Source organism: Myotis davidii, unplaced genomic scaffold, assembly GCF_000327345.1.
Source record: "Myotis davidii unplaced genomic scaffold, ASM32734v1 scaffold488, whole genome shotgun sequence".
In the NCBI taxonomy this organism is placed as follows: domain Eukaryota; kingdom Metazoa; phylum Chordata; class Mammalia; order Chiroptera; family Vespertilionidae; genus Myotis; species Myotis davidii.
Window position 1 is genome coordinate 1,060,825 of NW_006300365.1, and position 13,908 is coordinate 1,074,732.

The window sequence follows — 13,908 nt, forward strand, 5'->3', positions numbered from 1 at the left end:
ACAAGGTTTATGTTTTTATGAAACCTAAGTTCTAGTGCAGAGGCAGACAAAAATAAATAACTACATAAATGAAAATGGCCAACTGCAATTTATGCTCTGAAAGAAGGCAATAGAAATTTTAAACTTACTATGGGAACAGTCCATTTAGATTTATGACCAGGGAAAGGGTTGCTGAGTATGTGACATTTTACAGCTGAATTGCAAAGGTCAGGAATGAGCAGCCATAGGAAGAACTGTGAGAGACTATCTTTGTGTGACAGGGTACAGCGCCCCAACCGCCCCCCTCCACCCCCCTCTCGGGCCCTTCTCTGTGTGTGACAGGCTAGAGCCATAACCTCCCCATTGGCCTTGCCCTGAGTGTGAGAGTGGTGGTGCCCCAACCCCCTGATCGGCCCTGCTCTGTGGGTGATAGAGTGCAGCACCCCAAACCCTTCCCCCACAGGAGCCCTGCTCTGTGTGACAGGGGGCGGTGCCCCAACTCCCCTATTGGCCCTACTCTGTGAGTGAGAGGGGGGAGCTCCTCTACCCCCTGATCGCCCCTGCTCTGTGCATGACAGGGGGGAGCTCCCCAACCCCCTGATGGGCCCTGCTCTGTGTGTGACAGTGGGGAGCTCCCCAACCCCCTGATTGACAATGCTCTGTGCGTTACAGGGTACGGATCCCCAACCCCCCTGATTGGCCCTGCTCTGTGCGTGACAGGGGTGGCATTGCAACCTCCCGATCCGCCCTGCTCTGTGCATGACAGGGGGCGGTGCCCCAACTCCCCATGCGGCTCTGCTCTGAGCCCTACCAGGGGCTGCACCTAGGGATTGGGCCTGCCCTCTGCCACCCGGGAGCAGGCCTAAGCCAGCAGGTCGTTATCTCCCGAGGGGTCCCAGACTGCGAGAGGGTACAGGCCGGGCTGAGGGACCCCTATCCCCCTCAAGTGCACAAATTTTTGTGCACTGGGCCTCTAGTATGTATATAAAGGTAAGTGTCCATCTGTCCGATTGGTAGCTATGACGTGCACTGACCACCAGGGGGCAGACACTCATTGCTGGAGCTTCCATGACACGCACTGGCCATTTAAAAATAAACAGCACCATGGGCCTAGCGCCAACAAACCAACACTCAGCTTCCCCCAAGTTTGACACAGGACCCGCCACCACTCCAGAGCAACACCCTACCAAATCACAGCCACCCCTGCCAAGGTCCCATGGTGCAAAATGAGACCCACAGTGCAGCCCAGCCCAGCTCAGCCCAGAATTGGTTGCTGAGGACACCAGGTAATGATGTCACATAGCAATGCCCAGTTTCCTCTACCTAGGTCAGGGGTGGGCAAACTTTTTGACTCGAGGGCCACAATGGGTTCTTAAACTGGACCGGAGGGCCGGAACAAAAGCATGGATGGAGTGTTTGTGTGAACTAATATAAATTCAAAGTAAACATCATTACATAAAAGGGTACGGTCTTCTTTTTCAATAGTTTTATTCATTTCAAATGGGCCGGATCCCGCCCACGGGCCGTAGTTTGCCCACGGCTGACCTAGTGACTAGCCTCCTTGGAGTTTCTTCAGCCCAGGAACCTGACTTGCTCTGTAGCCAGATGCAAACATTTTACACTGTAACCAAATGTCTGTGAAGTGTTTTCACGTGCCTCATCTCATTTGATCCTCACAGAAGTCCTGGAGTAGGTAGGTAGGAGACTCGGTGGAATCCTATTTTCTTTTCATTAGCTGGAAATGGAGATTTAGAAAGCTTAGAAACTTGACCCAACTGAAAAGAAGTAAGAGATGGTGGACTTTGAAGATGACTTCAGGTTTTCTCACTGTGCAGAATATAGTTAAACACTGCCACAGTTAAATGTTTTACCCTTTGTCCTCCCTGCGTGATATACAATAATAATCTGCTTTGTGTTGATGTTTACTGCTCTGTTGCTGACAATTACCTGAAAGAGAAGTTGGGGTGCCTCACTGGGCTGGAAAAAGTTTAGCTAAATCAGAAAGCAGATCTAATTAAACAAGTTTATTCTATATATATAAAAGGCTAAGTTGACTTGCACATTTGCGATACATAAAAAGCTCTTGTTGGCGCCAGTCACATGTGTGTGTTTCGATCTGTCATTGTCGATCGTGACTTTGGTTGACACTTTTATTATAGAAAAAGGGCAAATAGTGATATTAAAATATTTCTTCTAATTAATTTCCTTTCAATGCGCATGAATCTGTGCACTGGGACACTAGTTAGTAGATAAGAAAATTAGAATATATCTTTCACATTTAGAACATAAGGACATTTTATTGTAAGGGATTTTGATTGGAGAAGGTATACCAAGGATGCCCCTGCCAACCAAGAAAAATCAAATTCAGTAAGATGATTGGAAAGTGGAGGAGGAGATCAAATTCAGTTCTGCAACAAAAATTAGTGGCTTACCATGTGCAGAATACTATGCTAGTTGAATGTGCGTAGGAGATAATTTCTGATATTCTGTAAAAACATTACAGAGAAAGTGAATATGATTTTAAAATATATTCTAATAGGGTTTTTTTTATCAGTATATAATGAAATTGTGTTAATCTCTTAATTAAGATTTTTCCATATTCTTCTGACATACACTAACTTACTGATATCAGTCATATTGATTATTTTCTCAATTTACATTTCTGGAAATGAGATGTACATTATTCTCTGCTAATATAGCCTTGCTGAAAGAGTTTTTACACAAAATTCCAGCAATATCATAAACGAGCTCATGATTGGGCATGTGGAGGGGGGAAAATATTTACTGAAATGATTTTTTCTTTCAATGACATAAGTAGATTATGGTTTTAATGGAAATATTTTCATTATTGAAACAGCATTAGGATAGCATTGAATGAGTAAAAAGGAATGGAAGTGCATCATCTAAATCTTCAAATGTGATAGATACAAATATGTGTGCAATTTATGTACCTTGAGTGTAAGTGTGATTATGGCTAAAATATTAGAGAGTGAGAGATTATTTTTTGAAAGCAATTGATAATACCTTCTTGCTTTGATTGGTATCCAGAAGTAGTGTCCTGAACATTTTTACTTTGACAATTAATGAGCAATAACCTTTTTGCTAATGTTAAGCTGTAGTAAATCTTATTGCAGGTATTCTCCTTCACAGAGCACACCTGGGCTTCCCCTCTACCCCTAGGCACGTTGCCATTACCTTCCTCCCTCCCAAGCTTTAAGGGCCCTTCCTTTACCTCTGTGATTTTACCAAACAAATGTTCTCTTATAGTTGGAGTCTTGGCTCTGAATTCTTTCCTAGCCAGAACTCAAGTACTTAATTTTTTAAAAAGTGTATTGCATGTAACGGATGGTTTATTAGGTGTGTAGGATAAGTTGGGTAAGGGCAGTTTACAGGGAAGGAAAGCCTGAGTGGCTAGAGAGGCCATCATATAGTTGGTAAAGAAAGTTTGGAGAGGAAATATATGCAAAAAGTCATTGAGGGAAAAAATTAGTTATGGGGGTGGAGAGTAGCTGGGGATGACTGACTGACTGTACCTTATTAGAATATATTGCCCACCGTATCACTTTAGTTTGGTTTTGTTTATAAAATATTCTAGCTGTTTCTTTCACATGTGTTGGCTTGAGTTTGAAGGGATGTTCTTTAGCTTATTACACACATAAGTGGACTAAACTGGAATGAAACATGAGCCTTTTTGGGCATTTTAGTTAAGTTTTTGAACAAAATTGTTATACTAAATTTTTCTAGCTTTTTTTGAGTATGAATTATTTATTTGATATTGTATATAATTTATAGTATCAGTTTTTAATTTGGTTCCATATACATTCTATGGTTTGAAGAACTTTCCAGAGAAATTTTAGAAATTTGTTTTGTTTTATTTATGTCAATAAAACAAACCAATGGTAGCTATTTCAGTATGGTAGAGTGGTTGGTTGATGATCTTTATTGAGGACTGCTTTTGAGCACATATCTCAGGTTATCTTAATATTTTCTCTTTTACTGCCTTCTAAGTCAAGATTCTAATTCATATAAGAAAATCATCTTTAAAGCACACTATTTTTGTGAAAAAGTTATAAAAATAGAGTGTCTTAAAATCATTAGGAGGAAACTGATAGGGTAATTTTATTTACTGACACTCCCATGTTAAATCTGTTATGTCATTTATTGAAACTATACAAAGTAAATTATTAAACTTGAAATCAAACTTATCAAGATATTTTGTTTTAATGTAAAATTACACTAGTGAATTCAATATACACTCTTTTTCTTGCTTTAGGCAACAGTACTTCAAATTAATTGATGAGTGTGTATCTCAGATTGTATTACATAGAGATGGGATGGATCCAGACTTCACATACCGAAAAAGACTAGATTTAGATTTAAGTCAATTTGTTGGTGAGTATTCCTCTGTTATTTAAATGGAAATATCTTATTGTCTCTTACCCCCTGGATTAGCTCTAGACTGTTTGTTCTCATAGTCAGGCTTGTAGACTACTGAGGCCCTTGATATCCTTTTTAGGGGTTCTAATAGTTAAAACTATTTTCATAGTAATATTAAGACATTATTTGTCTTTTTTCAATATGTTGTGTGTAATCGAACCTGGGACCCTTCAGTCTGTGGGCCAATGCTCTATCCGCTGAGCCAAATCGGCTAGAGCAGCACACACTTGCTGCTGAAGTGTTTATATCTTTAAGGAAAATGAATGGTAAAATTTGTTACCAATGATAAAATTCAAACTTTCAAGTAAAATTTCAAAATGTGGAATGATTTTCAGATAGTACCTGAAAAGAAAGTTTATTCCTGGACATTAGGAGCATTTTTTTTCCTTGAGTCAATGTTTTTGTCATTTAGCACTTGCTGAATAGAGGACATAGGAAGGAAATATAATATTTGAACACAATTTGGCTATATAAGTGAAACATATTTACATAGTTATGTTTTTTTATTTATTGATATTAAATGTTTAGAATAAGTTTATATGCACTAAACAATACATATACAGATGGTGTGGATATGAACAGATGAGAGAAGATACAAGGTTGGACAGTTTGGGAGACAGATATTGGAAAGTATGGAGCACAGATAACTTCATGTATTATAGTGAAAATCAAGAGACACTCTGTAACAGGAATCAGAAGTTTAAGTATTTATTTAGTACTATGGAGCCAAGCAATTTAGAAAGTAAAATAACCAAAATTGGGATTAGATAGGGATCATAGTTTCCTTCTTTTATAGCAGGAAGTTATCTATAATGTCTTAAGTAGATATGTCAAGAAGTAATAGTACGAGCATTTTATTTAGAGTTAGAAACTAAGCACCAGAATAATCTAAAACAGAAAGGGATAAAAGAGATCCCATTTAGGGAGTGGGGTTTACTTTTCAATGCAGTTGATTTGGTTCACTATTACTTTTCATTAGAAGATCCTCTGCAATGTTTTTGAAAGCCATGTTCATGTATTATTTTCATTAAAAAATAAAAGTAGGGATAAAATACATTATGAGAAATCCATGCATACACTTTGAATAATTATAAAGGCAATGGTAGCTATCAGCTGTTAAAGTGTGTATACAATTTTTTTGGGACACCCTATATATACTTTTTTTTTTGAAAACCTGAGGATGCTTTGGTGATCTGAGAAAGATAGACAGATAGAGAAACCGAGATATGAAAGAAAGATCTATTGATCCATCAGTTGCCTCCTGTATGTGCCCCCTCTAAGGATCGAACTCACAACCTGGGCATGTGCCCTGACCAGAAATCGAACCAATAACCTGTGGGTGCACGGGAGGATGCTTCATTCAATGGAGGCACAGCAGTCAGAGCCTAATGTAAACTATTTTAATCACTATTCCTTCCTAAAGACAAAAATCCTAGAAATAGATTTGCTTATACTGTGAAGTTTCTTATCTATACTTTTATTATGTTGGCAATTTGGTTTCTCTGTGCCACCTCCAAGTTTGGCATTATGGATTATTTAATCTTTGCTATTATTGAAATTTTTATATTTTCATATCATTAGGGAAAGTAAAATATTTATTCATTTGTTTTAGCAATTTTTAGTTTTGTTATTCTTAACTTTCTGCTCATTACTATGGCCCATTTTCCTATCTTGTGTTGGATATCATCTCTTCTTCCTTCAAAATATTTATGGACTGATGATAGATACCTTTGAGTATTGTATGTTACAGTTGAACTTCCTCCTCCTTTTGCCTAATAGTTTAAAATTGTGGTAGGGTTTGTCTTTCCCTTTATGTTTTATGGCCTTGTTATTATGCTTAGAAAATTCTTCTTCATTCCAACATTATAATATGTTTCTCTATTTTGCTTATTTTATTACTGGCACTGTTCTAAATCTTTCTGATGCTTTTTTATTTCTTTCTAAACTTTTAAAGTCATAATGAATTTGAGAAGCACTGCAGTTTAAAATTTCTTGTCTTTGGAATTTTAGATATTTGCATAGATCAAATGAAAGTAGAAGAGTCTGAAGAGAAAGCATCAGAATTTTACAAGAAAGTAAGTGAGTTTTATTATTTGGGGAACCGCTGAAGGTATGCTCTGCCTTAGAGTCTTTGTTGTTGCCACTTTCTTCGTTAAAAAAAAAAATACACACACACACACACACACACACACACATAGAAACACACACACACATATCAAGGTGTGTGTGTATATATAAAATTGATTTCAGAGAGGAAGGGAGAGGGAGATAGAAACATCAATGAGAGAGAATTATTGATTGTCTGCCTCTTGTATGCCCCCTGCTGGGGACTGAGCCGCAACTTGGGCCTATGCCCTTGACTGGAATCGAACCTAGGACCCTTCAGACCATAGGCCGCCACTCTATTCACTGAGCAAAACCAGCTAGGGCTGCTTGCTGTTTTGATTAAAGCTACTTCATTTTAGATCAGGTTGAATCATATAAAATTATCATTGCATAGGTTAAATATATCAGATATTGCCAATTTCATTTATTTCAGCCTAGTAGTATCACTAACTATGTAGCCATTCATTCCTCACTTTTCTTTAAGATGGTGTTTTTATCTCTGTTTAGTAAGTACCCATTACATTTTCTCTCTCTTGCTCTCGCTTTTTTTTGTTTTTGGAGGGGGGTTGTTGTCTTCACATTTTAGGTATTCACTCTGATTTGAATTCATAGGACTGGTTTCTTACATAGGATAAATAATAATAATTATACTACAACCACCTTGATGAACGTGAACACTTACTATGTGTTAGGCACCATGCCGCACAACCTACATTTTATTGTATTTGGTCTTAAATAAATTTTGAGAAGAAACTGCACATTTTAAAAACTTGTAATATAAAAGGTAACTGCAAATGGTAGGCACTTTTTCATAAGTTAACAGTAACTTATGAAAAACTTTGTAAATTTCCTAAGCTGTTCTAAGGCTTACCAAACATTTACTGAGAGGGTATTATATCTCAGACTTTTGGTTACAGGCTAGGATTACAGCTGTGAATAAGATATTCACAATGGTGATCATTTAAATATGGATCTTTTAAATTAAGTGTTATACCTGACAGATGTCTGTATTACCGAGTAATCCCTCATCACATCTACTTTATATTCTAAGCTCAGTTAGAATTTTTACTCTTCATGGGAAAAATAGTAGGAAACTTTTAGGTACTTAATTTGGATGTATCCCAGATAGTATAAATTTGCTTTTATAATGATTTTTAAGTATATAGCTTATATGAGTGGTGTTAAACATGATAACTTCCTCAATACATTGTTTTAAAATAGTAAGCTTTAAATGTAAGTAGAAGAAAGACCTTGTTCAAGGTTAGTTGTTTCCTTTTAGTCAAAAGTTATATGTTTTAGGTATATTCAGAATATATTGTTTGCTCCATAAAAGATTTCTACTGCCATACCATTTTGTATATATCAGCAAGAACTTCTTTCTGATAGCTTTATAAGGACACATGTAAATACTTTGCTTTAGGCAGGAAGCTATCTTAGTTGCTAGACACATTTTTTATTTGGTGCATAAATTTGAAAAATGAAGACCAGAAATGTCAGAAAGTACACAGAGAATATTGAATTATCAACCTTCTTGTACAGATGCACTAATACATTTACCCTAGGGACTGAAATTAAGCAGAGCCTCAACCTTAACTGTGTTTCTTGACATTTTTTGCGTGTAATATTGTAAGCGTAATATTGCTCTGGTAACTCTTTTTGGATGGGTATCATATCAGTTTTTATAAAGTACGTCTTTAATGTAGACTCATTTTATCCCCTAGGCTACTGTGATTTGACTGTAGGTATTATAAAGATGTTAAAGCAAAGTTTATATTTTGTCTGATCCTCTTCTAAGGGAGGATCTAGATATTTTTCTCTTTGGCAATAATAATGATACTTTCAATATGGCAAAGTTAATTTATTAAATTCTGTTTATGTGTACTAATTATGACTAATTGTTTTGATAGTTTTATCTTTGTTCCCCTGCAAAATTCTTTATTCTTTTGAATCTCATTCTAAGGCCTATGAAATATGATAGTGTACATATTTATATTGTGAAAAAGACTTATTCTTACTCATGAGAATTTAATTTTTTTATTTCTTGTTAAGTAGCAGTACACATTGAGCAGTTATCAAAAGGAGGATAGAGAAAATGACTTCTTAAAGTTTTTGATGCTGGGAGATTGGGGGGCTTTATTATTTGATAGATAGTGACTTATTTATTTAACATGAAAAGGAAGATTGGACAGGAATTAGCTCCTTAGTTCATTCAACAAAGATATATTGAGTTTAATTATGAATTAAAGCTTTGGAAAGGTGATGAGTAAAATAAAAAAGATTTTTCACTATTAGTGAACTTCTAGGTTAGTGAGTGTTACTATATTTTGATATTTTTGTATTGCATCCTGATGATTACTAGGGTAGAAAACCCTATGTGGTCTGTAAACCTGTAGGAAGCATTCCTCACCTAATCTTGGGTGTGGAGGGAAGACTTACTGAAGGAAGTGGTAGCTAATGTGAGTCCTAATGGATACATATGAGGCAACAAGGTGGGATAATAAGGAGCCATACATAAAATTTGAATTTCTTTTTGTTGTTAGTCCTCACCTGAGGACATTTTTTCCCATTGATTTTAGAATGAGTAGAAGGGAGGGGGAGAGACAGAGAGAGAGAAACATCCATGTGAGAGGGACACATTGATTGGTTGCCTCCTGCACTCGCCCTGACCAGCCGAGGTATGTGCCCTTGACCAGAATTAAACTTACAACCTTTCAGTCCGAGGACAATGTTCTGACCACTGAGCAAACCGGTAAGGCTTGAATTTATTATAGGTAACTCAAGCTGAACATTCCCTAAACCAAATTAATCTTTCTTGTGCCTAAAAATGCCTTTCACCCTGCATTTTAAATCCTTATCTTTCCCATCAAATTATAACACTTTGCAGCTTGTCATGCAGCTGAACACCATGGTCATCTTCTACATTTTCCCTCACGCATTTTCTTCATTCAGTCAAACACCTTTTTGAATTCTGTAAAAATATTTTGCTTCATGTTCTTCTCATTATCCTATTTTCTACCTTCATTCATGCAGGCCTTTAGTTCACTTGGATAACTGCCGTAGCCCCTAAACTCATTTTCTTGCCTGTGTGCTTCTCTTTCAGTCCACACTTGCTGCTGGTTGGGTTTTCCAAAGTACAAATTTGATTGTTATTTTCTTCTTATAAACTACTGACCCGGTGCACAAAATTTGTGCAAGAGTAGGCCTTCCTTCCCCTGGTTGCTGGCACTGGCTTCCCTCTGGCACCTGGGACCCGGGCTTCCCTCCGGCTGCTGGCAGGCACCCGGGACTGTGCTTCCCTTGCAGCCCTGGCTTTGTCTGGAAGGACATCCAGTCTAATTAGCATATTATGCTTTTATTATTATAGATACTTTACTACCTCTCAATGTTGTTTTAGGAAAAAGAAAACACTTTTTGACTTATGGTAAAACTGCTTTCAACAATTCCATTTCTAATTACATTGCTAGCTTCTCCCCCTGCAGTTTGTTCTTACATCTTTTTGTGCCCCTTATAAGGGATTGCTTGTCATCCAATGCTGGTTCCTCTATTTGAAATGTTAGCTGCAAACCTGGGGTCCAACATCCTTCCTGCAGGAATCATTCACTGTCTGTCTATCTGTCTGTCTTTATTGCTGGTAATTTGTATAGGTTTTGGCTTGTTTGCTTTTTCTTTGTCACCAGACACTATACTCACTAAAAGCAATTACCATATTTTGTTCTACTCTATATTTCTAGCACCTACCACTCTGAGGGACACATCTAGGCATGCTATTAGATATTTATTGCATAATGGGAAATAGGTAGTTTGGGGCTGTATGCCGGAGGGTTCTTAGATATTAAGTTAATAGCATGCCCTTTATAATGAAGACAATGAAGAAGGTTTAAGGGCAAAGGGGACGTGTCATTTGAGCTGTCCTTTAGAAAGAATAGCGGTATTCAAAAAACCCCAAAATATGTAGGGGGAAGATAGTATTGATTTTGAAAATACTGTGTTTTGTTTTTTTTGTTGGTTTGTTTATCTTGAAAAATGTTCATTAAGAAGTTGAAAATACATTTAAAGACTGATAAGTAGTCTGGAATTCAGATGAGAAACTGAGCTAGGTAGCAGGATTTGGAAGCCATCAATATAATAATGGTGATTGAAGCATATGGGTGTGGAAGACAGCATGCAATGAAAAATGTGTTGTGAGTCCAGGAGAGGGTGAGGAAGGAGTCCAATACAATGGCAACATTAAAGGGTTGGATTGAAGAGTAGGAACTTATATAGAACTGGTAGGAGCAGTCAATGAATTAGGAGGACCTAATTAGGAGTGTGTTGCAATGGAACATATAGGGGAAGGGAGATAGAATATGGGGACAAGTTTGTAAGTATTTATGTTTTAGACAGGGATGATGGTAGTGTTTTAAAATCTGTATTGTTTGACACAGTAGCTATCAACCAAATGTTCCCATTGTGCCTTTATAAAATAGCTAGTGTGACTGAGGAACTGAAAATTTAACTTTATTTGACTTGAATTAGATTTACATTTATACCTGTGGCTAGTGGCTACCCTATTAAATAGCACAACTATAGAGAAGTCAAGCAAGATGAGGCTGGGAGAAGTCCAGGTGATTTGAAATTTGGTAAGCTGTAGTTTTTAGAGTAAAAGAATGATAGCTTAGTTGTAGTGCATAATGAAGTGAATGAAGGTCAGCAGGTCAGAAAAGTGAGTATGGAGTAGGAACACTGTTTAATGAAGTTGGCTTTGAGGCAAAAATAAGATTAGTTAGGTGACATGGGGTGAGTCAAAGGACAGAAGGACAGAGAAGTTCACAGTGCAACAGAGCCCTGAGCACAATTGACTTAGCTAGTTCCTGTGGAATCCCTGGGTGACAAGAGGGCTTTGGGTTATCCTCTGAGTTCTAAGCATGCTGTGGCTTGTATATTAGTTATTTTACTAGGTTTAAGTTAGCATCTTTTTTTTTATCCTCATCCAAAGCTTAGGGAGAGAAGAGGGAGGGGGAAGGAGGGAGGGAGGGAGAGAGAGAGAGAGAGAGAGAGAGAGAGAGAGAGAGAGAGAGAGAGAGATAACCTGCAACCTAGGTATGTGCCCTGCCTGGGATAGAACCTGAGACCCTTCATTGCACACACAGGTCGACATTCTAACCAACTGAGCCACACTGGCCAGGGCAAGATTAGTACCTTTTTAAAATTATTAATGGTAGGAGGGGTTTAGAGTAGCTGCAGTAGTAGTAGGAGTGATGATGCTGGTGTTGTTTGGGAGAGATAAAAGATATTTGCATCTTTTTTTTCTAGTAGTTTCTGTTATCTTTATAAAGAACACAAGGTTAGGAGTGAGAGGATCATGAGTCAGATTTATTTTTATAACTATAATGAGAACTGTAATATTCATTTCATATTTGTTTTTGTGATAAAATGCAAAAGTGCCTATTTTTGTACTTTCAACTCTGTAAAACATGGGGGAGGCAAAATGTGTTGGGGCAGGGGTGCATATGGGAAATCTCTGAAACTTGCCTATTTTGTGCTGAACCTAAAACTGCTCTAAAAATAGTCTATTAAAAAGCTGTAAAGCATTATCTGAACATCAATTGTAGGAAGGCAGTGTGGTTTCATCTAAATAACTCAAACTTTAAAGACACAATTTGGCTTTTAATCTCACATCTTTTACTTCCTGGCTGTCTGATGAGGGACTAGTAACTGGCTCTGTGTTAAGGACAGAATAAGATTCACGCAGCCCTTTGTTAACTGTCGACTTCTGTATTGTTATTTTCCTTATTGAGGTGTGACTGTATTTTAAAGCTTCAGGCTACAGTTGTGAAATAGTTGCATTATTTTTAACTGATTGGCCTCCCAGCCCCCATTTAAAAAAAAAAGAGTCAAATAATTGTTTCTGATAATGAGAAAATACCCTATTTAAATTTACCTCTATTAGGAGAGGTGTTTCAGTCATAATGATAGTAAGCTATTTGAATGCAAGATGGGAACTTGTGATGAGTGGCTATATAAATTAAAAAAACTCATTGGATTCACCAAATTTTACCATTTACCTTTCTCACACTAGGGACTTTGAAAGATTAATTCATCCTTAATCTCACAAAGATTAATCTCCAACAGATTAATAATAAATGAAACAGACTTTATTTTCTTAAATGGTGGAAGCTTAGAGTCTACATCAGGGTTCTTAAATCTCCTGATGTTGTAAGAAAAAGCCAAGTAATTGATGCATTCATATAATGAGTTATTTATTCATAAACAAAAATATTAAAATGGAATTTTTTAAGTCCTCTTGATAAACTTTAGGTAAAATTCAAGTATACATTTTTGCAGGTAGGGGTCAGGAAACTCAGTACAATGGTTTGCTCTCTATTATTTTACACAAAATCACCATGAAATTTAGAGACTTTGAAGAAAAAAGACAGGGTTGCAAATAACTATGGGCCAGTTTCCTCTGCTGAGAGAAGGTCACGGACTCCATCTCTGGCTTTGTCTGCTGCCTTGCAAATGATTTTGGTAGGACTTCAAGAAAGGCTGTGGGTGACAGCAAAAATCTACCATTCCTTTCATAAAAGTTTATGTTCTGCTGACATGATTAGAGTCATATTTCTCTATAAAAAGTGCTTTTCATTTCCATCTCTCTCTCATATTTTCTTTCCAGTTTGAAAAAGAGTTTACCGACCACCAAGAAACTCAGGCTCAATTGCAGAAAAAAGAGGCAAAGATTAATGAGCTTCAAGCAGAGTTACAGGCTTTCAAGTCTCAGGTAAAATACCACCTATCCAGAGGAATTTAGTATTAAAAGCTTACCAGGGGCGTAAAGGTCATGTCATATCTTCACAGCATCAAAATGTTTAATCTTTAATTTCACTTGTATGTTTTCATAGTGTTTTTTATATGTATATATGTATATTTAGGAAACTTATTTTTCTACTTTTCAATTTGCTTTTTTAAGAACGTCTAAACTGTCACTAACCAATCTGCTTCCTTATGTTTCGTTTGGGTTTTGTTCGTAATGTCACATTTCCTAAGTAATTAAACACGGAGGGTAAGAAAGTCTTTTCATCTTAGATTTGTCATTCATCACTGATCTTTATCCTACTACAGGAAATTATTGCTCAAGTTATTTATTTTTTAAAACCTTAGCTTTTGGGTACCTTGCAGTGAGAGATAACCTCTAGCTGAATGAGAACATTTTCTGATAATTTTTCAATTTCCAAAAGTAAACAGATTTAAAACATGACAAAAAAAAAAGAGAGAAAGAGAACAAATCTGGATTGTGAGGCAGATAGCTCATACACACCCTCTACACATAAAACATTTTAGATAGCAAGAAATAGAACCTTTATCTTTAATGGATGAAGAGATAAACTATTCACAGCTAAATTTCGTCGT

The 13,908-nt window shown here is 36.9% G+C and overlaps 1 protein-coding gene across 1 annotated transcript in view; it reads left to right on the top strand.

Moving 5' to 3' along the window:
- Positions 1-13,908, top strand: part of DIAPH3 (diaphanous related formin 3) — a 522,899-nt gene that overhangs the window by 157,348 nt on the left and 351,643 nt on the right. Inside the window, exons 12-14 of the mRNA XM_015572462.1 lie at positions 4,253-4,371; positions 6,427-6,491; positions 13,175-13,279. Coding sequence (XP_015427948.1) covers positions 4,253-4,371; positions 6,427-6,491; positions 13,175-13,279 — 289 coding nt within the window. The remainder of the gene's footprint in view (positions 1-4,252; positions 4,372-6,426; positions 6,492-13,174; positions 13,280-13,908) is intronic.